The sequence below is a fragment of the Mytilus edulis genome, chromosome 14 (genome assembly GCF_963676685.1).
Source record: "Mytilus edulis chromosome 14, xbMytEdul2.2, whole genome shotgun sequence".
NCBI classification, from domain to species: Eukaryota; Metazoa; Mollusca; class Bivalvia; order Mytilida; family Mytilidae; genus Mytilus; species Mytilus edulis.
Genome location: NC_092357.1, coordinates 53,095,561 through 53,117,666, shown reverse-complemented (window position 1 = coordinate 53,117,666; position 22,106 = coordinate 53,095,561). Strand labels below are relative to the sequence as shown.

Sequence of the window (22,106 nt, the reverse complement as noted above, 5' to 3'; positions counted from 1 at the left end):
AAACATTTAAAATTTGAGCTTTCTAACATTGAATGAATTAAACTTTGATAGAATACTAAAATACAGGTCAATGAAGATTAGTAAAAATATAAGTATTGGTATGGAAAAAAAAGTTTTTAAAAAAGTCAAAACAAATAAAATATATATATAAGATATTTAAAAGATAAAAAATAAAGTTCAAATAAATAAATGTTTTGTAAGAGAATATAGAAAAAAGAAAGAGGAAAAAGAATGAAGACAAATGAATGAGATAATTAGCAGTGATAAGATGGGAACTAAAACAAAGCAAAAGCACACCAAAAGTTGAGATTCCTGATGAGGAAAAAAATGTCAAATAAAAAAATAAATGGACAGATTAAAAATATATAAATCCATGAATTTTCAAAATAGTATTTGAAAAAATCTGTTCAAAGCAAAATGGTGGTTTAAATTTAACTTTCACATCACTATTTCTACAGCAGCTTTGAATGATACCACTATAATAGATTTAAAGTGTATTTTCTAAAATTGATAACAATCAGGAACCTCACTTATTATATGGAGGGGAATTAATTACAACAACTAAACAAAAATAGAAAGAAGATAATGCACATAGATCTTACATTGAGCCAAGGATGAGCTAGAGCATCATCAATTGTCAATCTATCGCTCTTGTCCTTCAACATTAGTTTCTGGATGAAGTCTTTGGCATCATCAGATATGTCATTCCATACCTCATCTTCAAAGTCAAAGTCACCAAGTGTGATGTTAGCAAAGGTGTCTAAATCATTCTCTCCAGCGAAAGGAGAATATCCACTTAGACTGTAAAATAGAAAAGAGATTGGTTATGGTTTGTATAAAATAAACACTGAACAGAGATACTAAAAATAAGAAGCAAGATACAAGCAAAAGTATTTGATAATTATACTTTATGAATACTGGATTTTATCTTATTCAATAACAACCATGCTATTATATATATATATTTTTTGTTATGACATTAAACACATAATTACATGACATGACAGAACATAACACCAAGTTCCCAATATGTCAATGTAATATACCTATAGTACTAAGTGGCCACATGTCAGTGTAAAAAGTAAAATAACAAAATTACCGAACGCCAAGGAAAATTCAAAACAGAAAGTCCCAAAACAAATGGCATACTTACATAACATATGACATAACACCAAGAGCCCACATGTCAGTAGAGAAGGAGACTGGTTCAAAGCTAATGATTTCTGGAGCACAGAATTCAGCTGTTCCAAAAAGTACTTTGACGGTTTTTCCCTCCTCTAATTTCTGGGCCAAACCAAAGTCAATAATCTTTAGATCATTACTGTCCTTGGTAACAAACATCACATTTTCTGGCTGAAATATTATAATTAGAAAATCAGAAAACTTCATCTTCAAAGAACAGAGAAAAATATATAATCATGTTTTGATTTTGAGCAAAAAAAAATAAAATTAAACTACTTTTGGTTGGTTTTTTTTTAGAATGCATTACATTGCTTCAGATACAACTTATTTAAATGTAATTATCAAATTTTAACAAAGAATAATACATGTTCATAAAATATTCTTAAACTTGGTTAAATGCAACATTTACTTTGAGGTCAAGATGTAGGATGTTCTGTCTATGCATGTGTCTGACACCCTCACAGATCTGTTTCATGTAGGTAATACAGTCCTGTTCTGTGAAATCAAAGTCTTCCTGGACTAGTCGGTCAAACAATTCACCACCACTCAACCTGAAAAGTATAAGAAGTATATTTATTTCAAAATCGTTGGAATTATCATACTAAATTGGCTTCATACATTTTGTCCTCCACATATCTGTTGGCTGAACCAAAGTTGATGAGCACACTTTCTCAGAAGAAAAAAATCTTATTTTTACATAATATGTTTGTTGTTGTTGGTGTGTGTGGTCTGGTTTACTGTCTAATAATTTTTGGGTAATTTCTTGTATTTATTTTGACGTTATTGTCATACAGAAATAGTAGCAAAACAATATGAATGTTTAACCCCATCTAATGCTTCTACATATATTTCCTTTACAAACTTACAATTCTAAGATGGTGACCATTTCTCCAGCTTGGTCAAAGGCTTCATGTAATTGTAAGAGTTTAGCATGATGTAGTTCATTCATGATGTCTATTTCATGTCTCACAATCTCCTTTTCGTGTGGTTTACAGCGAATAAATTTGGCAGCCCAGTTCTTATTGGTTGCTCTTTCAATGGCACGGTGTACAACACCAAATGCTCCACTAAAAATACATAAAGAAAAATATTAACATTGCTGAAAAGAAAGTTTCTCTTGAATAATACGTCAGTCTTTTTTGGTTAATCAATGAGTTTATAATGCCAGAAAAATAAATAGACAACTGAAATTAAAAAATAATAATGAATTATTGAAGTCAAATAATTTAAGAAATATATATTATATAGTATAAAATTAATGCTATGAAACAAGTGTAAACTCTCACCGTCCAATTTCTTCACAAATGATGTATTTTCCAAGGACGTCACCTTTAATGCGGTCTGGGTTAACATTATTACCTCTGAAGCTGGCGTCATCTGAAAAAAACCCAAATCATATATCAAAGAACCAGTAAGAAAAAACAAGATGACATTTATCTCCCTTGATGGTATAAAAAGTATTTTACTAATACAAAACAAAACTGAATAACAGTTGTATGTAGAAAGTTTTTCTTATAGCTAAAAGATGTTTTACAATGTTTTGAAACAAATTTAAAATGTATTCAAAATAAAGTGAAAGGAATATATCAATTTTTTTATATAAAATCTTCCATTGTCCTCTATGGAACTTACACATGCTGTCATAGTCGACATCAGGCACTTGTTCTCTTGTTAGGATTACGTCTGATTCAGGCCCTGGTTCACTGATTCCAATCATGTTCTCAGCTAAAACACGGAACTTGTATTCTTTAAACTCCTCCAGACAATCGACAGCAGAGAAAGGTGTTTTAGATGTAGCTGCACGTCTCCATGCTCCGGTTTGTACATCACATTTCTCTACAATGTAACCAGTGATTGGAGCACCACCATTGTCTTCTGGTTCCTTCCAGGTCATCTTAATGGCAAACTTGTTGACACCAGTAATGACTGGTTTATCTTCTGGTGGCCCAGGACGTTCTGTTAATAAGTCAAGCATAAATCAATAAAACTTCCAATATTTCAAATTTACATTTCTGAATATGACAGTATTCTGACTTGAAAACAGTTGACATGTTTGAAGTTGAAAATTAAAAGTTTCAATGACTTATATGCATCATTTTATTCTGGTATCACCTAAGTTGACCAAAGGTATACAGAAAAACATTTATTTACATTACATTGCGTTGTACATTTGTTGAGGAAGCATACATATGAGTTATATTACAACAGTATCAGGAGAAGCACAGCTGACAGGTTAACATCATATAAAGTAAGATATGTATATTTTATCAGTTTTTAAAAACTTACCTATAACCTTGATTGGTATACTAAGAGAGTCACTTCCAAGTTTGTTTTCCACCTGTATTTTGTATGTTCCACTATCTGGTCTTTCTGAATCATTAATAGTCAGAGTTGAGTGTTTAGGTGTCACTTTAATGTCAACACGACGTTTACGTTCAATAACTTCTCCTTCCACAGACCATGTAACGTTTGGCTCTGGTTTGCCACGATACTGATTTCTGACCTGGATTGTGTCCCCTTTACAGATGTATAGTCCATCAAGGTATCTAGGTGGTATTTCAACAATTTTTGGATGTACTGAAAACAAAGACATATTTTGCTAAGTATGACATTCCTTTCTTTCACACTACCTCACTCTTTTCCTTCTAAATTACTTTCTATTAATTTGTGAAATAGAAATATATTGTTTGCTAAGTATGAAATTTCTTTCTATAGGTATAAGAAGATATTAAAGAAATGAAATTATAATGTAAATTCTGATTAAAAAATTCTATACTCTTTTAAAATTTAAACAGATGTACGTTATTTTCCGTTTGAAACAGAAAAATGAAACTGGTAATATATGTACCTAGAACTTCCATCCTAGCCTTGGTTGTGGCTGATCCCATGCGGTTCTTTGCCACACATTCGATGGTAGAATCGCCACCTTCCTCCACATCTTTGATGATTAGTGTGTGGACACCGTTCTCACTCTTGATGGTGTAGTGTCTACCAGTAAATACCTCTCGGTAATTCCTGTACCTATTTCATATAAAAACCATATTTCAATGAAAGGAGGTCATGAATATTCAGTAAGCAGTCCAGCAACATAAATTCAACAAAAATATTTACATAGATGATCAATTTTATCAGTGGTAAATACACAAAAAACCTTTTCAATTACTAACTCTTCTTACAGTGATCAAATTTAAATTATCATTTTGCCATATACAGCACAGTTTTCAAACATCTTTTTTATCTTTCCAAATGATTAAATCTAAAAAACTATACCAAAAACATTTATTCATGTAATGTTTATTCTTATTATCCTGGAATAAGACAAATCCTAAGGTTAACTTATGTCAAAAGACAAGCACTTTATGAGATTTATTATAATACGAACCAGGAAACATTTGGTATAGGTAGACCAGTGACTTCGCAGGTAAATTTGGCCTCTTTTCCATCTATAGCTGACAGGTCTTCAATCTTCTTGGAGAATTGAGGAGCTTCCATCACTAAAATAGTACAAGTTAAAACATTATAACACTTAATTAATGATCAATTTGGTAGTAAAATGAATAACAGGGTTCTATAGTCTAAACATTTATTTTTTAGAAATGTTATTAACTTGCAACATATAATACCATGAGAAATGATAATGTTGTATTAAGTAGTTTTGGGTAATTTAACACTTGTAAACAGTACCTTTCTGTTCCCTGCAGTAAAACTGTTCAGTTTCAGGAGATGGTTCACTGGCTCCTTCGTCATTCACAGCTCTGACTCTGATACGGTATGGAATATCTTCGTATAAGTTACTAATTTTGTACTTTGTGTCCGATATTGGTACTTTGTTAATTGGCATCCATGTTCTACCGGCTACATCTTGACGTTCTAACATGTAACCAATGATTGGTGAACCTCCATCATGTTCTGGTGGTTGCCATGATAACTCTACAAATTTGGGTCCAAGTGCCGTTATTTCTGGTGCACTGGGCGGTGCTCCTGGACGATCTGAGAAGAAAAATAAGAAACACTTTTAAAATATTTTATAAACATATTTTAATAACTAGTATATTCTCCCTTTTTCTTTTTTCCATACATTTTAACTGTAAACAGATTTAATACCTTTACACACTAAAATTGGACACCTCTACGTAATTAGTAATCTTCAGATCTTTTTAATATTATTAATATTTTTTATTTTATTCAGAATCTTCATTCAAATACTTTGGTGAGGGTAGAAATTATCTTGGAGAATTACAATTCTACTATATCCTAAGTTTACCTTTTCTTCCTTTGAGTTCTACTGGTTTCTTTAACTCAGCTGGACTACTAACGCCAGTTGAATTTTCTGCAAACACACGGAAATAGAATGTGCCTCCTTCTGGTAAATCACTTATATGATGGCTTTTGATAAGAGGAGGAACACGAGCTACACGTTCCCAGTGTTCACTGTCAGGTGTACGTTTCTCTATCGTGTAACCAGTAAGTCCTTTCTTTCCAGAATCTGGGGCTTCCCAGGTTAAGGTCAAAGAGTCCTTAGTTACGTCCTTGACTCTTAAGGAAGTTGGAGGTGATGGTAGCTCTACAGAGAAAAAGTTCAGTCAATTTATTGAGTAATAAAAAAGTATCAATTACTTCATTTAGACCAATCACTCATAATTTAGTGAGTTAAATAAAACTGAATGCAAATATATCAAAGTAAAATGGATTAAAATGATGTCTTTAACTGTCATCAACCAACAATAGTAAAATATTCAAAAATATCACAACTTAAATCAGAAAATATGTTACACCTGTTTGAAATGACTTGATAACAGAAACAAAGTCAGCTTGATTTTAGGATTAAATCAAATGTTTGAATACATACCCATAACTTTCTTGGGAGCAACCATTAGGTCCGACTCTAATGGTTGACTTCTTCCGTAACGATTCTCAGCATACACTCTGAAAGCATAGTCTTTATTCTCTGTTAAACCAGTCACTGTGTAGTCAGTAGCAGTTCCTCTGGTGTTTGCAACATGGAACCAGGTGTGTCTGGTACCTTCACGTTTCTCTATAGAATAGGATGTGACAGGTGATCCACCATCACTTGTAGGAGGCTTCCAGTCCAAGGTAACACTGTCCTTGGTAAGTGGTTTAACCTTCAATGGACCTTTGGGTTGACCTGGTGGGCCTGAAAATCCAAAGCAAATGTTACATGTAAAGCATCAATATAGTGAAGTCTTGGACATTATTCCATGAACTCCTTATTTTGTTTTTGTAATAAATAGCATTACTGATATAAAACAATTTAATTGAAAAAAAAGAGTAAAAAAATGACAAAACGTACCATATTTACTCTTTGGAGCAATTGCTTGGTCATTTTCCAAAGCAGGTCCAATTCCTGCCTCATTTTCAGCCATGACACGGAAATAGTAATCTTTCTTCTCTATCAGGTTGTCAACATCTGCAGACAATGTATCTGGTGCTAGTCTAGCAACCCTCAGCCATCTTGGAAGTTGAGCTTCACTTTTTTCAACAATGTAAGCTGTTAAATTGGATCCACCATCTTTTTCTGGTGGTTGCCATGATAATTTAACATGATCTTCTGTTATATCTGATACTCCAAGTGGTCCTTTTGGTTTAGATGGTTTTGCTACAAAATAAAATGAAATGGTACTTGTATGATAACAGGAAATGGATGTTTAAAGCTAATTATTTAAAATGATCCAGCAAGCATCAAGATGTAGAACAACCATAAAAGCAATGATAAAAATTAGTTTTTACTAATGAATTATTGGATTCCCTGATTATTGCATGTACATAAAACCCTGGTTTTTTTTTTTATCCATTTGATATATTTCAATCTTTGATGATTTTTTTTTATTACAGCTTAAAGCATTAATTGATTAAACTTACAAATAACTTTCTTTGGTTGTATAATAGCCTTGATTTCAGCAGGTTCTCCTACACCCACTGAGTTCTTGGCCTTGACTCTGAACATGTATTCATTATCTGTTAATAGATGTTTGGCCTTATATATATGTACTGTACTACCAACATCCTTGACCTTTGTAAAGTCACCAAATTTGTCATCTTTCTGTTCAATGATATAACCATTGACGATAGCACCACCATCAGATTTTGGTTTCTTCCAGCGGATTGTGATGGAGTCTTTTTCGATAGCCATAGTTTCCAATTTCTCAGGTGGTGATGGACGTTCTATAAAATATGAAAGTCATATTATTTATAACTGACAGCAAAGTTACCTTATTTAATAACTTATTCATTTAACCTGAGTGTTTTATAAAAGTATTGACCATTGTTCAATAAAATATTTATAGTAAACCATATCTGTAAGTCATATGGTGCCTTTATTTTATATGCAAATTCAAAATAAAATCATTTCGAAACAAGTGAAACTGCAAGCTGCAGCTCACTGATGATACTCCAGCCAAAATATGTTAGGTAAACAGGAAGTTGTTGAGTGATGAATATGAAAACACATCACATGGTTTAGCTGACTTATATAAACCCTGAAACTAAATTTCAGAAGTTCTTGAAAGAGATGTGATGAAAAATATTAATTGGACGGATGGTCAGATTGATGGATGGACAGAAGTAAAACAGTATACCCCTTCTTTTTCAAAGCGGGATATGATTAATGACTATATACCTAGTGGTCTTTCTGGAACAGCAGCTTTGTCAATAACAGCAGGTTCACTCAATCCTTCAGCATTCTCTGCATAAACACGGAATATATATCCTCTTCCTTCTAGTAGGTTTTTGATAGTATGCCATGTGACATCAGGTTCTACTCTGGTTACTCTGATCCACTGAGATTTGCCTGGTTCCTTCCTTTCAATGGGATAACCAATGATTGGAGCGCCACCATTAGATTCAGGTGGAGACCACTCTAAGGTCACACTGTCTTCAGTCACCTCTGTTACTTCAAGGGCTCTTGGTATTGATGGTACATCTGAAAAGTAATAATCTCAGTAGTAAATTTTTAAAACACATTTATTTACTGAATTAGGATAATTCATATTTGAAACAAAATTCATGTACTGTATCTCTACCTACAATAAAGTTAAATGTAGATCTAAATTTATTTCATTATATGTTTTTTTTTATATCTATTTGGATCAATTTATGCTACATTTTTTATCAATTATATTATACTGGGGTCAGAAAAAGTCAATTGTAAGGTAGAAATCTCAGCACAATCATACTATTTTAAAATTAACACAAATAGGTGATTAAGTTCATCTTATTGCAAATGGCTGTAATTCATTTTGATAATCCTGTGTAATCAATTCAGCCTTTCAGGTTGAGGTAGGGTAGATGTTTACCAGTTGTTTGAACGTAATCAGCTACTGGGCTTAAAACGTTACTTAAAAGTACAAATAATGTATTTATCATTCTCTCTTACCTATATCACTCTTAGCAATTACTGCTTCTGGTAATTCTATTGGTTCACTGGCTCCTAGTTTGTTTTCGGCGTAAACTCTAAAGTTATACTCCCGTCCTCGGGTGAGTCCAGTCACTGTGTAATCTGTGACATCAGGTGTCAGTCTTGTAGCTCTCATCCAACCTCCTACTTTGTTGTCAAACTTTTCTATGATGTATCCTGTTAGTGGACTTCCACCATCATATTCAGGTGGTTGCCATGACAATGATATGGAATCTTTCTTGATATCATAGGCTTTAAGTGGTCCTTTGGGAGCATCAGGTGTTTCTACAATATAAATCAAACATTTCTTACCACTGTGTAGCATTTATTCATCTTTTTTTGTGAAGCATTTATTCATCTTATCTTGTGTAATATTTCTTCATCTTTTCTAAATTCAGCATGTCTGATATTTTCTGCAAATAGAAGTTAAATGCTTTAAACCAAAGAAAACTTAAAGAATAAGTAAAAGCATACAAATGTTGCCAAACAATTTAATGTTATACAAACCTAAAGGTCTCATTGGTCTGATTGATTTGTCCAAGTTTGTAGGACGACCTTGGCCAATGTCATTAACAGCACTGATACGGAACATGTAATCAACACCTTCCTCTAGATCTTGTATTGTTTTCTGGCTGACTTTGGATGGTACATCAGCTACTACTGCCCATTCTCCTGTTCTTCCATCCTTAGCCTCTATGATGTATTTCTTGACAGGGGAGCCACCGTCATCATTTGGTGCACTCCACGTCAAAGTCACAGAGTCTGGAGTAACATTGCTAGCCTTAATTTTGCCTGGACTGCCTGGTTTCACTGTAAGTAAAATATAATGTGTCATTACATTTTGCAGGTTTAAATGTTAATAAGTAAATGACCGTTACATTACCTTCCAGCCTTCATATGTAATGAAAGAACATTCTTTTAGCAAAAAATAGATTCAAAGTCTTTAAAGATCATTAAAAATAGAGGGAATTAATTTGACACAATTGTAAACGTTTATCCAAATAATAAATTAGAACATGAAATTATTATGATTCTCTCAGTGATTTTTATATTCACATACAAAATCCTGAAAAAAGGACTAGAATCAATTACAATTTGTATTTGAAAGAAATTATTATGAAAAAGGTTGCAGATCTTTTTGAGAACAATTACAAATAACAGCTTCAATGATATTTCCCAATTTTTTTTTTTTTTTTTTTTATCTATTTCACAAACCCATATCTATTTCAATTTTTTCTACAATCTAAGGGAGATAATCCTTACCTGGAGCTCTTCTTGGTGTTACAGGTTCTGTGGTCTCCAGTGGCTGACTCCTTCCTTCATCATTCTCGGCTACAACTCTGAACATGTAATCATTGCCCTCATTTAACTTATCAAGGGTCAGTGTATGTACTGTTGGACGTACTGTGTCCACTTGGTACCAATTGTTTCTCTTCAAGTCACGTTGTTCTACCACATAACGTTTGATAGGTTTACCACCATCACTCTTTGGTGCTTTCCAGCAGAGTTCAGCAGACCTGGCTGTGACATTGGATACTTTAAGTGGTCCTTCTGGCATATCTGGTGGATCTAAAAAGAAAAAAGGTAAAGACTTAAATATCAACAACTTCACTGAAATTTAAATGGCAAAAATGAAAATCTTGCTTTTAAACATGACTGCTAACATCCCTTATTTGAACACTGGTTGACAATTGTCTCACTGACAGTCAGCTTTTTTTATATTAGGTATTCCCTGAAACAATAGGAAACTACATAATTTCCAATTATGAACTGACCTTGATTCATTTTGACTTCTCTGCTACAAAAACAGTTTACCCTTACTGCTTTCTTTATTTGAAGTAAATCTAAGAGTTTGATAATAATCAGTTGCTTCCCTTTGATATGATATAACTTAATGTTTTAAGTGACAACTTACTGAATGGATTCTTTGGAATAACTGGTTCCTGTCCTTCCAATGGTTCAGATAAACCAGCTTTGTTCTCTGATTTCACACGAACAAAGTATTCTGTCTTCTCTATTAGGTGTGTCATGGTGTACCTAGTTGTAGTAGATTTTATCTTTTCAAGGTAGCTCCAGGTGCTCTTAGTTTTCTCTCTCTTCTCCACAAGATAGTGTGTTACAGGGGATCCACCATCATCTTCACTTGGTTTCCAGGATACTGTTACAGATGACCTTTGGATGTCCTTGAACTCTAATGGTCCAACAGGAGGTGAAGGTGGTTCTAAAAATAGTTTCATAAAATTTTACATCATTGTAAGCACTAAAACTTCTTAATATAAAAATTTCAACATGATACATGATGGAAATAAAGATTGACAGGGACACAGGACTGAAAAGTTTAATAGCTCACGATATAATAGGCAGGACATAAAAAGGTGACTCAATATTCCTACTATATCATCTTACAACATTAACACATCAACAAATAAAGAGTTATGTCAAAATTAGAATGAAAAACATCTTTTGATTCAGAAGAAATCTGTCAGTTTTACATAAAAGGTCATCTGATCACAAACAAACTTACTGATTGGTTGTTTTGGTGAGTAGGTTTTGTCAGTCTCAGCCATATCACCTTCGCCAACTTCATTTACAGCAGTCACACCAATGTAATATTTATTCTTAGGGTCTAGTTTAAGAATTGTGAAGTAAGTTTTGAATGAATCAACAGTTGCAATATTTATCCATTTGTCCTCTGTAGACTCTGATTTGATGTAAATTTGATATTTCTTAACTCTTGATCCACCATCTTTACTGGGTGGTCTCCATTCAATTGTGATTTCGTTTTCATCAATTTTGCTGACTTTAAGGTCTTTGGGTGGACCAGGACAATCTATAAAACAGTGTTGACAAATCAATGAAAATGTATCTGAAATTTTGTTTCTATTTACTTTTATAATATATATACTTTAATAAACATTTATTTTATTTCTTGTTTCATTAGAACATTGCACATAAATGTCAAGAACTAGTTTTAGATTACTCATCCATATGTGTATTATGAATAATTATTTTCAGTTTATTTGAAAACACTAAAGTTTCACTTATCATAACCTAATTACATATAATGATTCTTACCAAGTTTCTGTTTTGGAGTGACAGATTCCTCTCCATTTAATGGTGGACTTTCTCCCTCAGCATTGATAGCTTTGATTCTAAAGAGGTATTCATTCTCTACTACTAATTTCTTAGCAGTGAATTTGGTAGTTGTTGCATCAACAGTACCATGCTTTCCCCACATTGAGCGTCTGGATTCTCTGATCTCTATGGTGTAACTGGTAATCGGAGTTCCTCCATCAGATTTGGAAGGTTTCCATGTTAATTCTACAGAATTCTCTGTCAGGTTGGAGAACTTCAGAGGTCCTTCTGGTGCTGATGGCTTATCTGTTAAAATAGTAAATTGTTTAATATTTTCAGATTTGGATGGATTTCATGCCATTCACTCGTTTTTCATTGGAGACTGTAACTTGACATTTATCAAATTTATGTTTTCTGTGATTTTTCTTGTTGTTATGTTGCTGTTTTTAGTCATATTCATAACTGATTTATGTAGGCAAAGAAAGCTTATTGGAACTGTTTATTCTTAAAAAACAAAAAACAAAAGAAGTATTTTTCTAATTCTTGTTTATATTTTGTGTACCCATGTTTTCTTCAAGTTAACAAAAGTTAATCCTAAAAATACAAAAAAATAGAGAGTTTATGACACAAAAATCCTTTTCTAAAAATTTTGTTTATAAAATTTGCTTCTTACCAAATGGACTCTTCATCATAATTGGTTTAGGCATTTCTAGAGCATCACTCTGTCCATGTTTGTTAATAGCAAATACTCTAAAGAAAAATTCTTTTCCTTCATCCAGATTTTTCACAAGAAGTTTCAAAGTGGTGCCATCTGTCTTTTCAACTCTAGACCACATAGATCTTTGCACATCCCTCTTCTCCACAAGATACTCTGTGATTGGTGAACCACCATCTTCCTGTGGAGGTTGCCATGACAACTCTACAGAGTCACGTGACAATATTTTTCCAATCAAAGGATGTGTTGGTGGGCCTGGTGGACCTGAAGCAAACATAAAACATATAAGGTCTAAAGGTACGGTAAAATAATTTGAATTTATCAAGAAAACAGTAGAATATTCCTACCCTTACAATGCTCACCAAGATAGTCCTAATTGATTGCTTTATAGTTCAAAAATAATAAAATTTGAAAATATATTTTATTGATAAAAAGTTCCAAAGATGAAGAATTATTTCATATTTTCTGCTTGATTGTTCAATTTTGGAGAAAACATTATAACATAAGTTCCAAAGAAGACAGAAATCTACAAACCTTTTGGTTTAGTTGGAGTTACTTCTGCTGATTCAAGTGGTTTACTATCTCCAACTTTGTTAATGGCTATGACTCTGAATCTATAAGTTTGCTCAGCTGTCAAATCACTGACTTTTGTCTTAGTAGTTTGACCATCACAAATAGTGACCTCTGTCCAGATCTTGCTGTCAATGGTCAGTTCAAGTCTGTATCCAGTAATGGGAGCTCCTCCATTGTTTCTTGGTGGTGACCACTCTAATGTGAGACCAGTTTCAACAATGTGGGTGAACTTGATTGGTCCAACAGGCATGTCTGGCACAACTATTTAAAAAAAAGCCAAATTAAATACATAATTATGCTACCAATGGCAACACTTGTAGGATCTCAACATTACATGTAACAATGAGGAATTAAATATTCATCATAAAATCTAACAGAATTTCCACGATGTTTAAATGACTTTAAAGTAAAGTTGTTGCATACAATTTAGTTGTAGAACATTTTTATTATTTACTACCTTCATTATCTTTTCCCAAAATTATACATTAAAATTCTATCAAATTATATTTTTTATCAAAAAATCTAATTTCCCTCAAATTTCCAAAGGGTTGTATTTCATGGAAAAAAAATAGTATTAAAACTTACTTGGTTGTTTTTTAAGTTGTATGACTTGGGAAAGTTCAACAGGTTTGCTGGAACCCTCATCATTTTCTGCTGACAATCTGAAATAGTAGTCCACACCCTCACGTAGTCCCTCAACAGTGAACTCTGTTGTTGGTGCCTTGATCTTTCTCTCCTTGACCCAGGGTCCAAACTTCTTTTCCTTCCTTTCCAGGAAGTAGATCTTGATTGGTCGTCCTCCATCTGATTCTGGTGCTTTCCAGGTCAGAGTAACAGTTGTTCTTGTAGAATCTTTGACACTGAAATCTCTTGGTGAGGATGGTACAGCTACAAGTACAAAAGGTCATCATTTATTTTTATCTTTCTATGTTCTGAAAATTGTTTCTTAATTCACAGTTCAATCTATTAGAAAAATCAATGGTTAAATTCTTTACTTTCACTTAGAATTCCATCTATATGTGTGGTTAGGAAAGCATTATCTAATCTACCCAATTCACGAAAACTTGTAAGCCTTTGGAAACTTTAACATTTCAAATACTATAGAGAAGGCTATGTGATATGCTACAAAGCAACACTCATCACTGACATGCCCCTGACTGCCTATTAAGTAATCAGAAATCAAGTTATATAGAAATGAAATTAGATTGAATGTGATTCAGCACCAATAGAACAGTTGTGTGATAAAAACAAATTATTCAAAGTTCAAAATAAGATACAGATAAAACAAGGATGAAATACATGAAAAACTCAACACTTACAGTATGGACTCTTGGCAGTGAAGGAGGCTTCAGCATCTAAAGGTTTAGATGGTCCAACTTCATTGATGGCCTTGACCTGTACAAAGTAATCTTGTCCTTCTTTTAGTCCAGTCAATTCGAAGTTTGTAACATTGGGTTTAGTTGTTCCTGCCTCAGTGTAAGTAGATCTTAATCCTGCACGTGTTTCAATAATGTAGCCAGTGATGGGTGATCCACCATCCTTCTCACTGGGTTGCCATGACAATTTGGCTTTTGTTTTGTCAATGTCTGATATTTCTAGTGGACCAACTGGTTGTGATGGTGCCTCTGTAATGTTAATAATACCATCTGGTTAAGACAGACCATAAAACAAACTCATGTCAAAATTCAATTCAAGTGTTGCTTTTTGCTCAAATTTGACTGTGAACAGTTTGGGATAAAATTCATGTTTCTTTACTTACATGTAATTTTTAATGCAAATTAAAATTATTGTGATGATATAATGAACTTTAATTGAATTTGGTTACTATTTGTGATTTTTATATTTAATCACTTTTTTTCTTGTTACTCATCAGTTAAATTTGAAAATGCTGATGTTATTAAAACAATATGTCCCTTTTTCCTTTTCTCTAAGTTATAAGAGCTTAATTACCTAATGGTTTCTGTATCTTGGTAGAAGTGTCAGTATCACATCTCTCACTAACTCCTACATCGTTCTCAGCTGTGACACCAAAAACATAGGTCACTTCATATTCAAGGTCAGTGATTACATAGCTGGTCTTGTACTGCTCTAATTTTGTGACCTTGACCCACTCTTCGGTCATCTCTACTCTCTTCCAGACTTGGTAACGACGGATCTTAGAGCCGCCATCACTGACAGGAGGAGACCACTCAAGATGGGCAGTATTCTTGCTGACTTTTGTGACCTTGACATTTTGTGGTGGTGATGGGGGACCTGTTTACATAAAATGACCATTATTCTAACATTCATGTCCTCTTTTTATCTAAAGCAAAATTTGTCAGAGAGAACACATAAACAGAGAATATGAATTTACCAGAAAAATATAGCTATCTTATTGAGCTATCCTGTAGATGAAAAGTAAAATAACAAAATAAAGATCAAACAAAACAATAGTTCTTATTTTGAAAGAATGAACTCATATAGACTGGGGCTTATGACATTTGCGATGATTTTTAAAATTGCCATTCTTTCATTTGCTCTAATTTCATTTTTACATTTGCACCGACTTTATATTTGCTACTAATTGCATTTACAGTTTAACACAGGCGAGTAAATACTTGTACATATACTATACCTTGAATGTATATTGGTAAAATTTGGTTATAAACGCTGTTTACTTATGTTTAAGTTAAAAAAAATCCAGGCCATTATGTCTGTTAAAATGCGAACTCTTTGAAATGCCCTCATCAGTACATAAGACAGAGAAAGAAAAGATGAACTTCGTTTTTTTCGACAAATTTAGAAGAGACTGAATCACAAGAAAGGAATCACATATATTTGATGTGTTGTCTATAAATACCGGGCAAGAACAGATTTATGGTTTTAATATATTCCATTTTTTATGGATTTTAATGTTTTAAATAAATTTTTAATACATCATTTTAGTAAAAACAGAGTGCTTTCATCTTAGGTTTTTACTTTTTTATTTTAAAGTATGTAAACATAATGCGTTTAAATTGATTTATCCTACTCAACATCGTACTTCCACCTCCCCGTTGTGAGCAGAGGACAATAGTCATAAACATGTTATGATTGACAATTCATATCATTTGTACAACTGGCTAATGGGAGAGGTCAATGAGGATAAATGAAATATAACATTCACCTGTACTTTACCTGTAAAAAATCGGCACAAATGAAAAGTTAAATTGGTGCAAATGAAAGAAAAAATCGGTGCAAATGAAATGCAGATTGGCGCAAATGCAAAACAACGATTGACTGTGTAATGTTAATATGCAAGAATTTAAATAGCAATAATTTTTATAACTAGACAAAGTTTTAGTACAAATTTAATAGTTTCAATCATTTAAAGACTCACTGAGTTTCTTTGTAGGTTTAGCAGTTTTGTCTGAGGTCAATGGTGGACTTTGACCTTCAGCATTTACAGCAGACACTTGGAACATATATTCATTGTTAAGCAGAAGTTTTCCAGCAGTAAAAGTTGTGACCTCTGGCTTGACTTCGCCTGCCTTTGTGTAGTGTGCTCTACGAGTGTCTCTGACCTCTATGATGTATTTTGTTAGAGGGGTTCCACCATCATTCTTTGGTGGTTTCCATGACAATGATGCAGAATCCAGTGTGACATTAGAGATTTCAAGTGGTCCCACAGGTGCTGATGGTTTTTCTAAAATTTATAATAAATATTTCATTGGTTACCAATTCTATTGCATTCTTAAGTAGGTGTTTTTCCTAATATTTAGAAAATTAAACAAATCATAAGAAGATATTTGAATTATTTTTTTCTGTTCTTTTTTTTTAAATACATATTTTACATCACAAATTTATTCAATCATATTCCCAATTTTATTGCAAAATGTGTACAGAGCCATGTGTTTTAAGCATGACAGTATTTATTTAGGCTATGCATGGTTTTATTATTTTTTTATATGCATGTACATATCATCATTTCCTATGTACATTCCTACTAGCCAGCAAATAGAATCTTACCATAAGGACTCTTGATTGTTATTGGTTGGTCCATTTCCAATGGTTCACTGATACCAATTTTGTTCTCAGCAAACACTCTGAAGAAATAGTCCACATTTTCTGACAATTTCTGCATACAATAACTTGTTATGTTTGGTTCAATTGTAGTAACTCTCTTCCATGTGTTACGTTTGGCCTCTCTCATCTCAATGATGTAAAGTTTGAGTGGAGAACCTCCATCAGTTACTGGTGCTTGCCATTCAATGGTGACTGAGTCTCGCTGGATATCAAGTACTTTGATAGGTCCAACTGGTTTAGATGGTTTACCTATAATTCATATAAAATGAGACATCATATATTTTTTGAAATGAATAGATGAAACATTATGTTTTTGTAAAATATTTTTTTTTTAAAAGTTTTACTTAAGGGGGCTCCTGGGTATAAATGAATTTTTTTTTCTAATATAGGATTTCGCTATATTTTTTCATAAATGAACTTTATCATATACTTAAAAGAAAAATGAAATAAAAAAATGGGGTCACCGTTCATTTAAGCTAAAATCTGCCTCTAGAAGAAGCATACATTTTTGTTAATGTCCTTTTTTTCTGTTGAACTAATAGGAGAAAAAGAGGAAATATCGAAATAAAAAAATAACCTAATATAAGAAATCGCTTAAATTTTACAATTATTTAGTTTATGTACAGCTTATTTGAAAACAATAATAAAAAATATAGGTCACCGATGAGTTAAAAAAGATATTTCAAATTTAAGGCCAAAAAATGGCATTTTTGCACCAAAGGGAGATAATTTGGAGCTTTTTCAATTTTCAAAGTCATCTGGGGCCAAACCAAATAATTTGTTTGGGTTGTTTTTTGTACCATATCATAAAGTAACAACTAATAGTGTAATAAATAAAATTTGTAATGAAAAAATAAAGGTTTAATTTTTTGCTAAAATTTTTGTACCCATGAGCCACCTTAATATGTGAAATCTAATAAAGTGTCAAAACATGTTTGTAGGGGATTGCACTTTAAAGGTTAACTAATTATTAATGTCATCATTTCAGTTTAATAAACTTATGGTAATGTTGTACTGCTGTTCAAAAATGAATACAAGGTAATCTAACTTAATTGGAGCATGAATATAAAAAAAAGAAGATGTGGTATGATTGCCAATGAGACAACTATCCATAAAAGACCAAAATGACACAGACATTAACAACTATAGGTCACTGTACGGCCTTCAACAATGAGCAAAGCCCATACCGCATAGTCAGCTATAAAAAGCCCTGATAAGACAATGTAAAACAATTCAAACGAGAAAACTAACGGCCTTATTTATGTAAAAAAATGAACAAAAAATAAATATGTAACACATAAACAAACGACCATGAAGTATATCATGCGTAACAAAATGTTATCAGCAATAATGTTTAAAAAATTTGTCTCACTGCAGTTAAGTGTTTTGAGAGTGAATTGTTATTTGAAGACAATGAGAATTATTTGTAACAATCAAATTTTTTTTGAATCACTTACCTGCTTGTTTCTTTGGAGTTACAGATTCAGATTCCAAAGGTTTGCTCTCTCCAACTTTGTTGACAGCAATGATACGGAACACATAGTTGTGTCCTTCCTCAAGTTTGGTTGATGTGTATTCTTTGACATATTTATCCACTTTGGTAATTTCTGACCAATCAGAGTCATCCATAGATAATAGGATTCTGTAAGCTGATACAGGACTGCCTCCATCTTCTCTTGGTGGTGACCAATTAAATGTAGCAGAATCAGCAGTTACCACGGTGAATTGGACTGGTCCTACAGGCGCAGAGGGTGGACCTAATAGTAAAATTGGACTGGTTACAATAAGCCACATTAATGTAATGTTTCTTTGTTTATGTGAGTCCAATTTATTGACTTAAAAATAATTAATTTGATGATCATAAAACAACAACATTTTCATTTTATGAATTTCTTTAACTTTAATTAATAATAAATTTTAAAAACTTCAATGTATTAAAAAATGAGCCTTATAAAGAACAATATAATAATATTTCTTGTAATGAGATGATAAAGACAAATTAAGTACGGTAACTTTGTTAAAAGTTGAATGCTTAAACCATACAAAAAGATAAAAAGCAAACAAAAGGCAAACACCTGCATCACGGCAAATCAAAACAGCCTCCGTAGACTGTAAAGGTTCACTCAATCCCTTCTTGTTTTCTGCAAATACTCGGAAATAATACTCATTTCCTTCAGCAAGCTTTTGTACACAGTAGGTTCTTATCTTAGGCTTTATTTTATCTACTTTAACCCAGGATGTCTTTTTGACATCTCGTCTTTCTATGATGTAAGCAGTCAGTTCAAGTCCTCCAGTACTCTTTGGTGGTCGCCATGAGATCACTACGCTCTTATGTGTGACATCACTGATGACAAGTGGTCCCTCGGGAGCAGACGGCACAGCTAAATGGCAAGCAGCAAAAATAGCAATAATGTTAGCAGAATTAAACAACACACTCAAAATATAGCAACAGCACATTAGAATGTTTAATAAAATCTAATATGAAATAAAGTCACAGTTCTTCAGTAAAGAAATGGCAATTAAAAGCCATAAAAAGATCCAACCCTCATTCTGAAATATCTTTTTTGCCTATGTTAATTGTTTTGGTATAATTTTTAAAGTTATAAATTATAAAGTTTTCCGCCAAATAAAATGTAAAGAATCACTTTGTACCAGAAAAAAACGAACCATAATTTCAGACAGGATATATCTTTTTTTCATTATGTAATTTTAAAAATGAACTTTTATAAAAGAACATGTTGTATTGTTGATAAAAAAGTAATTAATTATCAGATAATCTAACTGAAGATTTTGAACATACCGGTAGTTTAATGCTGCTTCAAACTTACACAGTTAAGTTATTAAAAGTTAGAAAAAAATACACACTTCAATCAATAAACATTAGCTAGTTAGATCAACAGATTGTCAAATCAACTTCCTTTTTGTAAGTATCTCTCAGCTGAAATTGGTTTTTTTTTGTTCCCGTTACAGCTAGCACAAAATTTATTCATTGCTTCCTCATAAACACAATCTTTTCACACAGCAAGACATAACCAAACAGAACGTGATCTTACCTTCTGGGGTCTTTGGTGTGATGGCTTTTGGTGCTTCAAGGTAGTCAGATTTTCCGACAACATTTTCAGCACAGACTCTGAAGTAATATTCTTGTTTTTCCTTCAGTTTATCAACAGTAAATGTACAAGTATCATCTTCACATTTTCCTACTGGCAGCCATTTTCCTCTTCTATTTTCACGGCTCTCAATAATATAGGCTGTGATTGGTGAGCCACCATCTTTGGGGCTTGGTTTCCATGACAATGTTACTTTGTTCTTTGAAATGTCAGAAGCCTCTAGTGGGCCTTTTGGTGCTGCTGGTTTTTCTACAAATAAAAATCAGTTTACAAAAAGTTAAATAGGAGAAACTTGTTAATTTAAGCAAAATATGGATTTATGAAAGTGTCATTTGACTCTTTAACATCAAAGATGGCACAGTTTTTAAACTTGTAATAAGGGATCTTGTTGGCAATTTGACCAAACCTCTAATAGCTGCTACAGAGACAAAACCTCAAAGTATAATATATATCTTTACATTTTTTTTTAATTTTCAAAGGACAAATAGATAAAGAGTTATCTCTATTTTCATACTACCCTATTTAAACTTTCAGAAAAAGCTAAATAAAGAATGGATGGGCAAGATACACTAAAATAAATTTACGGTTTCTTTATACCTAGTTCTACTAGTATAGAAACTGTTTGCAAATTCATCTACTAAAGCAAAGAAGTGATTCCCAATAAAAACATTAATATTCCAACTTGACAGATAACATGTCAAAACATCTATGATTTAAAGAACCCTTATTTTTCTGGCATGACAAAAATTTAATTCAAGACATTGTATTTCTATCTAATTATTAACAGATCAAAGCATCACAGATTTTTCAATCAAATTATAAATTTTTAATACTTGCTACAGCACTAAGACTACTTGTATGATTTTTTTCTTTAAAGCTACTTTTCTATAAAAATTGTATGCTTTAAAGCTACAGATCTAAAAATACTCTATTCTTTAAAGCTAAAATCTATCTAAAGTTGTTCTATACTATTTCATACCTTTATTATGTTTATCTGGAACTTGAGTTTCTTCTAAAAAATTTAATAATATTTAAATTCTAGTAGAAGATTTGATCAGGAATGATCGTAGAACCAAAAGGTTTTATCCCCTTATAAACTAATTTGATGTCATCCCTTTGACATTATGAAATGATATTTTTCTAGATTTTCTTTTTATATCCAGATTTCGAAATAATTTAAATTTAATTTATCTGAAATGGTGATGAATTGCTGAGAAAAAATTTAAGGAACGACAGTAATATTTTTTCTGTCTATGAAGAAATAACATAAAATATTTGGTGCACACTGAATAACGGGCGTAGCGGGTTATTTAACAGTGTGCACCACATTTTTTATGTTATTTCGAATAGACAGAAAAAATATTACAGTCATTTCTTATAATTTAATTCTAAATTCCATTTTAAACCGTAGAAATCCATGAAAAAACGATAATGACGTCACGGTCACATGACTTAATTATGTCTATGGGCTCATAACAAAATAACGTCAGCCAATCAGAAGACGTGTTTCATCCAAAATTAAATTATTTGAAATTATTTTCAGAATGGAACAATAAATGAAAAATGAAACCTACGTTTTGGTTTAGCTGGTCTGATCGCTTCACCAGTTTCCACTTGATTTCCAATTCCAGCCTCATTTTCAGCTGCCACAGCAAAGTAATAGTCTACACCTTCCTCTAGATTTTTTACAGTGTAGTGTTCATCATAATTTTTTACTTTAGCTACATCTGTCCAGTTGTCTGGTTGACCTTTGGCCATTCTGATGTGATAGGCAGTAATCTTAGAGTTTCCATCTGATTTAGGTTTACCCCATTCTAGGTCTGCAAAATTAACTCCAGACTTTGTGATTTTCAAGGTAGTTGGTGCTCCTGGTTTGCCTAAAATTATATAGGTAAAAGTTAGTAATATTATCCACATCACAATATTTAATATATAAGTATTGTTCCCAAGCAATACATATTTAAAACTTATTGACTTCAATTTTTGTCAGAAT

General features: G+C 32.4%; 1 protein-coding gene across 11 annotated transcripts in view; it reads right to left on the bottom strand.

Moving 5' to 3' along the window:
• Positions 1-22,106, bottom strand: part of LOC139503691 (titin-like) — a 284,829-nt gene that overhangs the window by 22,842 nt on the left and 239,881 nt on the right. For all 11 annotated transcript variants that reach the window (XM_071293518.1, XM_071293519.1, XM_071293520.1 and 8 more), the window contains 33 exons: positions 21,688-21,990; positions 21,093-21,125; positions 20,057-20,362; positions 19,079-19,384; positions 18,461-18,760; positions 16,947-17,252; positions 16,318-16,623; positions 14,910-15,212; positions 14,279-14,584; positions 13,545-13,847; positions 12,921-13,220; positions 12,345-12,650; positions 11,672-11,977; positions 11,121-11,426; positions 10,512-10,817; positions 9,860-10,165; positions 9,104-9,406; positions 8,576-8,881; positions 7,820-8,122; positions 7,063-7,365; positions 6,494-6,799; positions 6,032-6,337; positions 5,447-5,746; positions 4,867-5,172; positions 4,565-4,676; positions 4,031-4,203; positions 3,469-3,759; positions 2,815-3,138; positions 2,469-2,559; positions 2,049-2,249; positions 1,592-1,733; positions 1,154-1,353; positions 603-801 (listed from right to left, as the gene is read on the bottom strand). In XM_071293518.1, coding sequence (XP_071149619.1) covers positions 603-801; positions 1,154-1,353; positions 1,592-1,733; positions 2,049-2,249; positions 2,469-2,559; positions 2,815-3,138; positions 3,469-3,759; positions 4,031-4,203; positions 4,565-4,676; positions 4,867-5,172; positions 5,447-5,746; positions 6,032-6,337; positions 6,494-6,799; positions 7,063-7,365; positions 7,820-8,122; positions 8,576-8,881; positions 9,104-9,406; positions 9,860-10,165; positions 10,512-10,817; positions 11,121-11,426; positions 11,672-11,977; positions 12,345-12,650; positions 12,921-13,220; positions 13,545-13,847; positions 14,279-14,584; positions 14,910-15,212; positions 16,318-16,623; positions 16,947-17,252; positions 18,461-18,760; positions 19,079-19,384; positions 20,057-20,362; positions 21,093-21,125; positions 21,688-21,990 — 8,768 coding nt within the window. The remainder of the gene's footprint in view (positions 1-602; positions 802-1,153; positions 1,354-1,591; positions 1,734-2,048; positions 2,250-2,468; positions 2,560-2,814; positions 3,139-3,468; positions 3,760-4,030; positions 4,204-4,564; positions 4,677-4,866; positions 5,173-5,446; positions 5,747-6,031; positions 6,338-6,493; positions 6,800-7,062; positions 7,366-7,819; positions 8,123-8,575; positions 8,882-9,103; positions 9,407-9,859; positions 10,166-10,511; positions 10,818-11,120; positions 11,427-11,671; positions 11,978-12,344; positions 12,651-12,920; positions 13,221-13,544; positions 13,848-14,278; positions 14,585-14,909; positions 15,213-16,317; positions 16,624-16,946; positions 17,253-18,460; positions 18,761-19,078; positions 19,385-20,056; positions 20,363-21,092; positions 21,126-21,687; positions 21,991-22,106) is intronic.